General features: G+C 45.2%; 1 protein-coding gene across 5 annotated transcripts in view; it reads left to right on the plus strand.

The window, feature by feature from the left end:
• Positions 1 to 5,362: 5,362 nt before the first annotated feature.
• The window catches only part of MTA3 (metastasis associated 1 family member 3), a 114,696-nt gene continuing 107,629 nt past the window's right edge, over positions 5,363 to 12,429 (plus strand). For 3 of the 5 annotated variants that reach the window (XM_081854699.1, XM_081854697.1, XM_081854698.1), the window contains exon 1: positions 5,366 to 5,611. In XM_081854699.1, coding sequence (XP_081710825.1) covers positions 5,584 to 5,611 — 28 coding nt within the window. In that variant the 5' untranslated portion in view covers positions 5,366 to 5,583. Of the gene's footprint in view, positions 5,612 to 12,429 lie in introns of all 5 variants that reach the window. The other 2 variants (XM_081854695.1, XM_081854696.1) reach the window with 2 other exon arrangements.

Consider the following 12,429-nt stretch of genomic DNA (forward strand, 5'->3'; position numbering starts at 1 on the left):
TTACAAAGTGTTATCTACAACAGCACTTAGAAAGAAGAACAGTGCTGGAGTGGTAGAGACGGCCGTCAGCAAAAACCACACTTGAGGTTGGGTCCCTATCTGCTTTTTTGGTGTCCAAATTTCTAAGCATGTAAATTTGAGCAATGGACAGGCTCTAGCCATTGCAGTGCCCTTTTATTTCCTAGTCACACTGCAGGGAGACAGAAGGGGTGGGCTCAACATGCTCCTGCCATTGTTTAAACTTAACCCTATTAACAGTGAAATATGTTTGGAGGACAACATCTAATCCAAGTTCCAGCATACCTAATTAAAATTAATCTTCCACCACTTACTGCCCTGATTTTTATTACCATCATTTGGAACTTCCAAATTAAATAAGGTGAGCAATGTCTGTGCCATTCATTCTCCAAATTAGTATTTATGGTTTAACTGTGAAACATTATTTTGCAAATGACCGTTTTACAGTATCTGCTGTTATTGCAATGGACAGCGATCATATTTATCTTGCGTCTGTTCCCCAGAAGGTCTCTATTTGCAAGCTTATATTTGGGATAATAAAGCTACAATTATTCCTTTCGAAGCTGCCCGGCTGTTTCTTTAATGCTAGATTTGTTCTCCTCCTGCTTCCAATCAATAATTGCTCTCCTGCTTCCATTTAGCCTTGCGATTAGGGGAAAACCACACACACGGCAAGAACAAAACAAATGCATAAACAAGCAAACTCCTCGTGTACTTGTAGTTTGCTTCTAGTTTAATTAGCATAGGTGGTAGAACACATTTTTCATCCAGTGTTCTATAAAATAAACACAGATTATACTCTTCTTTCAATGTCAAGGCTGAGAGCGCAATCTGCCAGGAAGTTTTCGTACACAAGGCGCACGGAAATGAACAGGAGTTGTGCAAAAACTACTACTGTAATATTGTGCAATACCTGTGCATTTCTGTGGGAAGAAGAATTTGGATTTGATATCCCGCTTTATCACTACCCAAAGGAGTCTCAAAGCGGCTAACATTCTCCTTTCCCTTCCTCCCCCACAACAAAGACTCTGTGAGGTGAGTGAGGCTGAGAGACTTCAGAGAAGTGTGACTAGCCCAAGGTCACCCAGCAGCTGCATGTGGAGGAGCAGAGACGCGAACCCGGTTCCCCAGATTACGAGCCTACTACTCTTAACCACTGCACCACACTGGCTGGGAGCTGTGAGGAGGCTTTTTCAATGGATGGAGGCCTTTGCATTGCTTGCCCACAGGGTAAAGTAAAGGTAAAGGGACCCCTGACCATTAGGTCCAGTCGTGACCGACTTTGGGGTTGCAGCGCTCATCTCGCTTTATTGGCCGAGGGAGCCGGCGTACAGCTTCCGGGTCATGTGGCCAGCATGACTAAGCCGCTTTTGGCGAACCAGAGCAGCGCACGGAAACACCGTTTACCTTCCCGCCAGAGTGGTACCTATCTATCTACTTGCACTTTGACGTGCTTTCAAACTGCTAGGTTGGCAGGAGCAGGGACCGAGCAACGGGAGCTCACCCTGTCGCCGGGATTCGAACCGCTGACCTTCTGATCGGCAAGTCCTAGGCTCTGTGGTTTAACCCACAGCGCCACCAGCGTACATCCTTTTAAAGGCACAAGCTAGATCAGTGGCAATCAGTGGGGAAACTCAGAATTCTTAGGAAATGTAAGAGGCTCTTTAACCAGTAAAGGTGGATGGCCTTCTCTGTATGCCCTCCACTTCATGGGGATTATGGAGGGTAGCCACAACACAAGAACGGGCCTTTTCAGTAGTGGCTCTGCATTTGTTTTCTGCTCACTCCAGGGACGCTTGCCTGGTGCCATCATTACTTATCTTTAAGCACCACGCAAAAACATATATTTTCCTTCGGTTTTTAATTATCTGTGGGTTTTAGCCCTGCCTTTGAAAAATATCAATTTTTGATTGTTCTCTGTTTTGATTTATGCTGGTTTTAATGTGCGAGTTATTTATTTATTGTTGCAAATTGCTTTGAGCTACTTTTTTTTTTCCGGGGTGGGGGAAAGGCAATGAAGAAGTTAAATGAATAATACATAAAGAGTAAGATTTTCTTGAAAGACAGCTTGCCCACCATTACTAATGATTTTCTGAAGTGCACAATCAGAGGGACATGTTAGGTGCTCCAGATACTGCGTTTTAAGTTCATGGAGGACAATAAAGACATCTGAAGACAGCCCTGTTTAGGGAAGTTTTTAATGTTTGAAGTTTTATTTTGTTGCTAGTGTTCTGTTGGGAGCTGCCCAGAATGGCTGGGGAAACCCAGCCAGATGGGTGGGGTATCATCATCATCATCCTAACTCCAAGAGACCCAATCTGTATCCTCCTGCATGAGCTCAGTATGTGAGTTCCTAGAACAGATTTCAGAAGCCTCTAGAACACAACAGGGTCACTAAGGAGAGGGCACACTGGTTTTCCCCAGTGTTTTCCTTGATGCTGGAGAATTTGAAAACAATTGTGCTAAAGAGCTATTTCCCCTATAACCAGCAGTATTTACTCTGCTGTTGGATGGTGGTTAATGGGTTATTTTATTCTTCCTAGCTAGTTCTTTCTCTCAAGACTCCAGACTTGGAGAATCAGGCCTTCCTATTCTTAGTTACGGTAGTTCTTTATTGTCTCCATTTTACAGATAACGAACTGAGGTTGAGAGAAAGTGATATGCTCAAGGACACAGAAGACAATAGGAAAAGGAGACCACAGAATATAAAAGATCTTCTGATTGCCCTTTATCAGCAAGCTTTCCTTTCAGCCGATAAAGGTTTCAGGCTGTGAAATCTTTTTTTAAAGGACAGAAATTGGACTTTTTGTTAAAGCAGGAAAGGAGAAATATGTGGCATTTGCGATTTCACACATTCATTCATTTTAGTGCTGGGACCAGCATGCTCATTTCCCATTAAGACAGGAAATGAAAAAGACAGTGCTGAATGGCTTATAAGAAATATTAACCTAATAGTAATCTGCTCATTTAAAGCAAGGGAGGTAGACATGAGATGAGATGAAATGCACGCTGTAGAAAAGTAACATTGCAATAGTTATCATAACTTTTAAGCACTATGCAAGTTCCTAATTCTGCAGTACCTTTAGCTACAGAAGATGAGCTGAAAAATCAGTCAAATACCGGTATATTCAGAGGAGACGTTTTCTGAAAATGAAATTAATGGGTTGTCATCATCTATGAGCCAGAAAAGCAGAAGGCATCCCGTGAGGAAATGCTCCATCTCAAAGTAGCATCATTAAAATGATAGATTTTTCATTAATCAGACTCATACACAGAAGTTTTTCACATAATCGTGTCTTAGGAGCAATCTCCAATCATTTCATCTGCAAATAATTGAGATTTGATATTTATTGATGCTGGAACTTGAAGCTAATTTCATCTTTAAAACAAATTTCAGACACAAGAACCCATTTTTCTCTGATTCAGTTTTGAAAAGTATTTGCGGTTTATAAACTCAACACTACATCAGTTCTGGCTGCAACTGTCAAATACAATTATATTGTCCTACAGCTTGACTCTTGGTGGGAACTAATTTTATATTGTGAATGAAATATAAACAGTAGCTTCAGGATGGATTTTTACAACTGGGAATGAATCATTACCTGAGGCATACTTAACACTACAGACTTACAGTTCATGCACATTTACTTGGAAGTAAGGCCCAATGAGATCAGTGAGACTTGCTTCTAAGAAAATATGCACTGCAGCTACAAACTGGTTTAATAAGCATTTCTTTTCTCCAGGGAGCTGCAGTTCTTTGACTTATGGATGGCTAAGAGAATTCTCAGCACTCTTAACAAACTCTGCTTCCCATGATTCTTTGGGAGAATACCAGACACTTAAACTGCCATAGAACCATGTTATTTTGGCGTGCTCTTAAAAGCAAACCACATGGAGTTTTTCATATTGCATATGACTGTGAGATTAAACATAAATCTATCAGCTTTCCACACCCACTTGGAAATCTGGGGAAGCACAGCAGTTGCAGTGTTTTGTTTAGTCATGTGAACAGAGACTATTGCTTTCCCAAGAGTAGCATTCTGAATGTGGAAAGCTTTTAACATATTTTTTGCAGACCCAATCTCTGAGCAGTGTGAGATTCCAGAAGTTCCAGGTGTGCTTACCCAGGGTCTGTGTTTACTTTTGGAAATGAGGCATAGCGGAGACTGTAGTGTCTTTATGACATATGGTTTATTTACATTTATATACAACCTGAGCCTAGGAAGGAGACTTTTTGTCTTAATGGCCCAACAACCAGGCTATCACCGCAACACAGGAGACTTAGCCTAGCTTAATTAGCTTTTGACATTTGCTAACTCCGGGGGATTAGAAGTGTCTAGTACCCTACTTAATACACAGAGGTCCAGCATCCAGTTTTAACACTCCCCGTCTTTCTAACACACCCAAATAGAATATGTCAAATTAGCAAGTATGAAGGCCAAAATAAGAACTATAGATGGAAAGATAGTAACAAGCGAGTAGGAACAATTTGAAGGGTATTTAAAACAAAGTGGCAATAAGATAAATCTACAAGCAGGGATAAAGCTGTGATCAGCAGCAGACAAAAGAAAGGACCGTGAATACAAGGAAAAAAGAACAGAAAGCCAATGGAGATGTAGCAAACTAAAGAATTTGTAATAGGATGTTAACGAAAGATAGGTTAGGAAGTCTACATTAGATTTGATAGGATGGGAAAATGTATGCCTAATATATACTGAACAATGATTTTTTAAAAAAAATACTAACACCCACTGGTTTATAGAGGTCTAGCACTCACAAACTCATAATAGTAGGGTGTGGACCTGCTCTATGGCAAACAACAGCTTAACACCAATGTGGGCTTGGTAAACACAATTATGGTGCAAACTCGTGCATTTATTTATATATTTGCAATCGCATGTATTGAGCGAGGTATGATGGCCAACATGAAAATCTGCAGCAGGAACTCCCACCCCACGCTCTCCTAAACACTGCACCCCAATGCCAGCGCCCTGCGCCCCATTTTGCAGAATGCACCTGCGTCTCCCCCCCCCCCACCGCGCAGGGTAAACATCCACCTGTCCCTGCTAGGAGCGCGCGCGAGCGCAAATGGACCACGTACCCAAAAGGGGACCTACTCCTGAGCCACCCCCAACTGGATCCCTTCCTCCCCCAGCCCCGGAGACAGACCCACCCGAGGGAACTTTTTAACCCTTCCTCTCCCGGGCCTTGGGCGCACACGCACGTCGGCGTGGGCTGTGCGCTCTCGGCGTCGCCGGCGCCGCCCGCTCGCAGCCAACTGCGCTCTCCGCCCTGCCCAGCGAGGCGGGCCCGGATGCTCGGCCTTAACCCTTCAGCTTCCCGCGGCTTCCTCCCTCCGCTCCCTTCCCCCACCGCCGAGCGAGAGGGCCGAGGAAGCGGCGGAGCAGCCTGGCACCCTGGTGTGGTGCCCGGCGTAGGTGGCGTCAAGGGCAGCGGCAGCAGCGGCAGCAGCAGCGGAGAGGGCTGGGCGCTCCTCCCCTTCCCCAGCCCGGCGTCGGCGGCAGCCGAGGAGGAGGAGGAGGAGGGCGCAGAGAGAGCGCAGACATGGCGGCCAACATGTACCGAGTGGGAGGTATGTGGGGCTGGCGCGGGGGGTCCTCAGCGCAGCGCGCCCCTCGGCTCCCGGGTTTGCCCTTGGACGCCGAGGAGGAGCAGGAGGGAGGGCCTGGCGCCGGGGTCCCGTGGGGCGAAGGAGTGCGGCCTCGCGGGGAGAAGGAGCGCGGGGCCGGCTCTCGGCCGGGCCGGAGCGAAGGGGCGTGTTGAGCGGAGCCGAGCCTGGTGCAGCACCCGCCCCCCGCGGGGAACCCAGCCTCCGCCTCCGGATGCCTTCCCACGAGGGAGGCCACGGCCCACCTGGCCAGGGAGCTGGAATTTGGGGAGAAGCCCCCCGCGCCGCCGCCTCTCTTCCGCGGGAAAGCGGGGGGAACCGCGCTCCCCGGGAATGGCAGTCTCTGCGCTTCCCCAAGGGGAGCCGGCCCAACTCTCCCTCCCTTCCCCATTAATGGAGGGGGGGGGAAGCTTCCGAGGCCTCCCCGACCCCCTCTGGCTAGGAGAAAGCTCTCCCTTCGCCCCTGGTGTGTGGGAACTCTTTCAGGGGCGAGGGAGACGCAGGGCGCACCCCCTATTCTGACATCACGTGTTCTGGGGTTCACCCCCCCCAGCCAATTCAGCGTGGTCCTCAGCGGCGTCCCCCCCAATATTTGCTCTCATGTGAAAATTGGCACAAGGTCGCAGGCCTCTCTTTTGTCCCATGGGATCCAGTGGGGTTGCTCCAAAGCAAGTGGAGTGGATAGGAAAAAAAGGATAACTGGTTTGTAAAAGGATGGAGACTGGATAGGGAGAGAATTCTCCTTCTCGTTATAACTGAAACTGGGGAGGCGGTGGCCCCGTCCCCAGTTAAATTAGATGGCGGCAGCAAGTGCTTTTTCCGCACAGAGTGTAGTTAACCTCTGGGATTTGCTGCTGCAGGGGTGAAGGCCAGGGCTGGTGTCAGGGGTTGGCATCACACCAGTTTGGGAGTGGGCAGGTGAATGGGCAGTATTGGCAGTGGTGAGAGCATGAGGTGAGCCCTCAGAGAGGCACTCCCTCCCTAGGGTATCCCCAAACCTGAAGCTGGCCTGACACTGGTTTAGAAAGGGTTCAGTATAAATGGTCGTTGATCATAATGTACAGAAGTTGCATATCAGTAACAGTGTATTTGTGGGTTTCCTAGGAGCATCTAGGTGGCCTTTTTCTGGAAGTGGGATGCTGGACTTGATGCAATTTTGATAAGATTTTGAACCCCAAAGGGTAATACTAGAGGAATCTCTGCTTCTTAAGTGCCAATTCATTCAAAATGGCAGCACTTATTTTCTCTGTGTGATTGGCACCTTGGGTGTGGAGAAACTCTAATCTGAAATGGCCATTTAAATGGGAGGGCCACTTTCCTCTATATAGCTGTGCACACACAGCTGTGTGAGAGAGAATAATGTCTGCTTGGGTGAACCAACTTTTAAGGCCTGGTTCTCAGAATTTGCTCATTGAGGAGCATTTTGTTGCTGTGAGGTGGAAATGGGCAGGAGGAGAAAAAACATGTACACCATCTTCTGATCCTTGGAAGAAAAAGGTGGTATATAAATGTGATAAATAATACTTTTGAAGTGCAGATTTGGGCACAAGTGATGGGAATAGAACACCAGAGTGTTCCCCCACACAGAAAGCTAACATGTCAGGGAGACAGCATGCCAGACCGTCACCATTTTGTAAGTACACTTCTGGCAAATCTAGATACCAATAAGTAAGTACTGGCAAATTTAGGCTGTGCAGTTAAAGTGGATTTGGTGCTTATGGCCAAGAAAATACAAATAATAATAATAATTGCAAGTATTTTTATGTAAAGAATAGTGTTGGGGAAAATGCACTGGAAATAGTGGCATTGTATCATAGGGTTGCCATTCGTCCAGAATTTCCCAGACATAATCTGGAATACTACAGTTGGAAGCAGTGTCTGGGCGGAAATCACTAAAAGTGTTTGGGAAAATCCAAACGTATGTTGTCGGCAGTGTCGTTTTTGGTGATTTCTCTTAAAAAATTTAAAAAACTTTGCCAAAAAAGAGCTCAACAGTGATGTATAACCTCCACATGGATTTTGTGCAAACAAATCTGGATGAATGCTCGATAAACAGGTTGTCTGGAAGACCCCCCTAGAACCTTTTCCCCTAACACTATTTATTTAAAACAGAAGTGAGGAACCTGTGGCCGTAAGTGATGCCAACTCCCATCCGCATCAGCCAGCATGGCCAGTGGTCAGAGATGATGGGAGTTGTAGTCAAGAAATACCTGGCAGGCCACAGGTTTCCTCTTCATGATTTAAGGTCTCAGCATAAAGATCATTCCAATAATACATGGATAAGATGACTGTTTGCCTGGAAGAAGGTGCATAGCAGTTGAGTGGAAACTTTGGCCCTTTAGATCAGGGTTTCTCAGACTTGAGTTGCTGGGAATTGTGCATAGAAATAGAACTGTGCTGAGGGAGAACAGATAATGGAGAAGGACAAGGCAGCTTGTGCTTGAAGGTTGGAGTGCTGAAGTCCAGCCGAGAAGACAGGAACAAAGAGACAAGACTTTTCCTTCTTCCAAGGAAGAAAAATAAGGGAGTCGAGGGCTATGAGGAAGTTTAGGGTCAGGTTGAAGGGAACTACAGTGGTACCTCAGGTTAAGTACTTAATTCGCTCCGGAGGTCCGTTCTTAACCTGAAACTGTTCTTAACCTGAAGCACCACTTTAGCTAATGGGGCCTCCTGCTGCCGGAGCACGATTTCTGTTCTCAGCCTGAAGCAAAGTTTTTAATCCAAGGTACTATTTTTGGGTTAGCGGAGTGTGTAACCTGAAGCGTATGTAACCCCGAGGTACCACTGTACATCCTCATAGCACTTGACCCCCTGCGGCTTCTTCCAGAAGGGAAAATCCATGGATACTTTTGACTCCATTGTTGGCCTTTCTAGCATTCAGTCATTGGAGTCCCACCTGCAGCCTGAAGTGGTACATCCTGGATTCTGATTTAGTACATCATCAGTGCTTAATGAAGACTAAGCATGTCCCTAATAATAATAATAATAATAATAATAATAATAATAAGTAAATAATTCAGAGAAGCCTGGCACACATGATTCCAAGGATGAGCCGAAACATACATAGCTTGAGTGGTGTGCCTTTGCACTCCTCTTTTTGTGTTAGATGTGCAGTCTTCCTAGGAAAACTACACTGAGGAACAACGAGTTTTTCCTGTTTCCCGTGGAAGCAGGCAGTGCCGCTTGGCAGGCTCTTGTGACACTATGGAGTCACCCTGCCCACTCCACCCACTCTGTTTTATGTGGTTTTTTTTTAAAGAAGGCAGAAAGACTCTGGATAAGTGCACCAGGTTCCTGAACCCTGATGAAAATCAGAGAAACAGACAAAAAATACCTGGAGTGCAATAGGGGGATGGAAGGGGTAACTAGGAATTAGGTGTTTTAGGCTTGAGATTCCACCAGCTAAGAAATTAACTGTTGGCTTGAGTTGCACAGATATTTTATATTTTTGTACAAATGCCCCTTATTCATGAATCGCAGAAACACTACCCTGTCTTTACGGCATCATTGCTCTTTAAAGATTCAGTTTGGCCCAGTGACATCTTACCATATGAGGTAGGTTAGGCTGAGAAAGACTGCGAATGGTCCAAGGTCACTCGGTAAGTTTCATGGCTTAAGTCAGGATTTGAACCCTGGTCTCCCAGGTCCTAGTCAAACACTCTAACCACTACTCCACATTAGCTCTCCTTAGCCACAGGTGCCTTAGATAATGTTAGGAATGCCCTGCCTCTTAATTCTCAGTCTGAGGGGTTGAGTGAGGTAAGGGAAGATGCTACCTGTTCACATGTATTATTTTAGTTGCTTTTGACTTGGCAAAGCATACCCTGTCTTTCCTGGCCCTTTCACATAAGGAGAAATTGGATGGGTGGTTGCAGTATTTCTGTGAGGCTCTTTCCAATAGAGGGAATATAATAATCTGGATGCCCTTTCTCCTGTGTTCTAAGAAAACTTGCAATACTATTGCAGCTGCATTTTTCATGTTTTCTAGTGCCAGGAGACCTGCAATCATGCTACAATCTTCTTTATGGTGTGGGAAAGTGAAATCTTAGAGAAAGGCGGAGGCATGGCTACTTACCAGCTCACCTGTAGGGTAATTTTATCTTGCTCTGGGCAATTGCTTAATTGCACCTTTGCATTCCTCGCCAGCAGGAGTAAGGAACTGGAGTTGTTACCCTGACCTAATTGTGAGCATCTCAGCCGTTCTCTTAACAATTAATTAATGAACTTCCTCAGCAAGCAAACTTGTTTTCTTACTTTCATTCTTGCAAAAGTGTATTGTCTTCTCTGTCCCATAAGCCTGAAATGGCAAATGATCCTTAACTTTCAAAGGGGAGCATTTATTCAGCGAAGTGAGTCAGATACTTCAGGTTTCTACACAAGGGCTAGGTAATCTGTGGCCCTCCAGATGTTGGATGTTGACTCTTCATCATCCCTAAGCATTGGCCATGCTGTTTGGAGCTTATGGGCGTTTGAGCTTGGCAGCATCTGCAGAATTGCCCTGTTCCCTACCTGTGCTTCACCTGAAAACAAGTGGGGCTTAACACACATACAATAAACACATTGTCAATCTAGGAAGGAGATGGATCTTTAGGGGATGCACAATTATACTTCCATGTAAATACTAGTATGTGTGAAGAAACGGGTCAGGTTTGAAAACATCTGCAAGTAGGATGGTGTGCAATTGTTTCAGTATTTCAAGACGGGTATGGAAGGGTTTGTAGGTAGTTCAGTGTAGGGGTTAGAGGTTGAACTAGAACCTTGGGAACCAGGTTTCAAGTCTTCACTCAGTCACTGGATAACCTTGGGCCAGCCACTGACTCTTAGTTTAACCTACCTGGCATAGTTGTTGTGATGCAGGGGCAAACCATGTATGCCCCCTTGAGCTCTTTGGCAGAAAGGTGGGATATAAATGTAATAATAAGAATGATAAGGCTGCCTTTCAATTTAGAGATGGACTTGTTGAACATATATTTCTATCTTATACAGATAGAGCGATACGGAGATAATATATCTTAAATAAAATACTTTAAAAGCTGCAGATCGTCAGTACCGTCTTCTAAGAAGCAGTCTCCCTTTTCTCTTATGCAGGAAGGAATGCCTCTCTTAAGTTAATACACCTGCTACAGCAAATGCATGCATCATCTTGAAACAAAGAAAGTTGTCTTGTTTCAGAACCATTGTTTTTACGTGCATGCATATGAAACCAGTGCATTCATTTAACAAAAACTTGTACTTTTAATCAGCTAAGATTCCTTTAGTTTAGTCCTATATTTTAAATCTCATCAGTCCTGTTTTCTTCATCTCATCGTTGAGCTGCCATAGCATAGTACAGGGTTAGCCAATGTGGTTCCCTCTGTTGTTGGACTCCAGTTCCTATCATGCTGGCTGAGACTAATGAGAGCTGTTGTCTGAACGAGACCTGCAGAGCAAAACGTTGGTTACCCCGGCAATGGTCTTTGAAAACATCTGCGCTTAGCCACGAACTCACTAGACGGCCTTGAGCGAGAACTCTCTTTAATCTCAGCCCTTCTACTCTTGACTTTTCAAACCGTAATACGGGACTGATGATGTTCACGCTGGCTTTGTTTAAATAATATTCCTCCGTTACTCATCCTCTCCTGTGCCTTGTATCTGTCCTCTCTCTTGTAGGAAGAAAGTGTAAAATGCTTCATGTGTTTCAAGCTACGGTTGTGATTTTTTTTTTAAAAAAGTGAAAGTATTATTGTTTTTTCTTTTTTGTGTGTGAACCGCTTTGAGGTTTTTATCTACAATCAAATGGCATATAAATCTTAAGAAAGAAATAAAATTGAAAGGAGATGTAGACTGCTGCTCAGCCTTGTAGGTCTATGACTGACCGCCCTGTGATCCTTGGATAAAGGGTGGTATATAAACATAATAAACAAATAAAATAAATAAATAAATATCTAGGAGGACAGTGATGGGGAACCTTTTTCTACAGGGGATAGTTGACTCATAAGGGAAGTCGTTTTGGTGCTGCAGCCACTGGCGGGTGGAGCTTGGAACAAAGGGAGGGTGGAGGTTGCAATTTTCTGTTGCATAGTGCACTTTCCGTCTTTCTCTGCCACAGTAATTCCTCAAGGGCTACTGCATTAGGTGATTGGGTGTATCAACAACTCTCTTCTCTAATTTATTTAGGTTCTGCGTTCCTATAAGTGCAGTGCTGTGTACGCTTAACTCAGGAATGAGTTTTACTGGATATAATTGGATATACTTCTGAATGAACATTCATAGAATCAGTAGTTTAGTGGGGCCAAGCCACACTCCCAACATCAGTGCTGCTATAGTTTACCCAGATGGCATTTGGCAAGGTTACACAAATGCACCAGTGGAGCCAGCACTTTTCTGGTCTACCTGCATGGCTCCCTATCCAGGCCAATGCCATCCAGATAAGCTGCAGTGGCACTGCTCCATCACACAGCTTGGGGTGTTGGCTGTGAGCTGTCCCCACTGCCTACATCAGGCGGGCCGGATGTTTGGGACTACAATTCCCATCATCCCTAGCTAACAGGACCAGTGGTCAGGGATGATGGGAATTGTAGTCCCAGATATCGGGAGGGCTAGAGTTTGCCTATGCCTGGCCTACATTCCTGCTGAAGTCTAGTTAAAGTCTTGCACAACCTGATTATTATTATTCAGATTACGAGTTGTCCAATGGTGCAATGGTTTGGAAAAATGCAGGAAGTTCCTTGCAACGGCCATGGCTAAGCCTACTTCCTTCAGACATCTTGCATGAGTCACGATGGATAAGGAAATTGTTTCGG

This window comes from Podarcis erhardii, assembly GCF_964252035.2.
Source record: "Podarcis erhardii genome assembly, chromosome: 3".
In the NCBI taxonomy this organism is placed as follows: domain Eukaryota; kingdom Metazoa; phylum Chordata; class Lepidosauria; order Squamata; family Lacertidae; genus Podarcis; species Podarcis erhardii.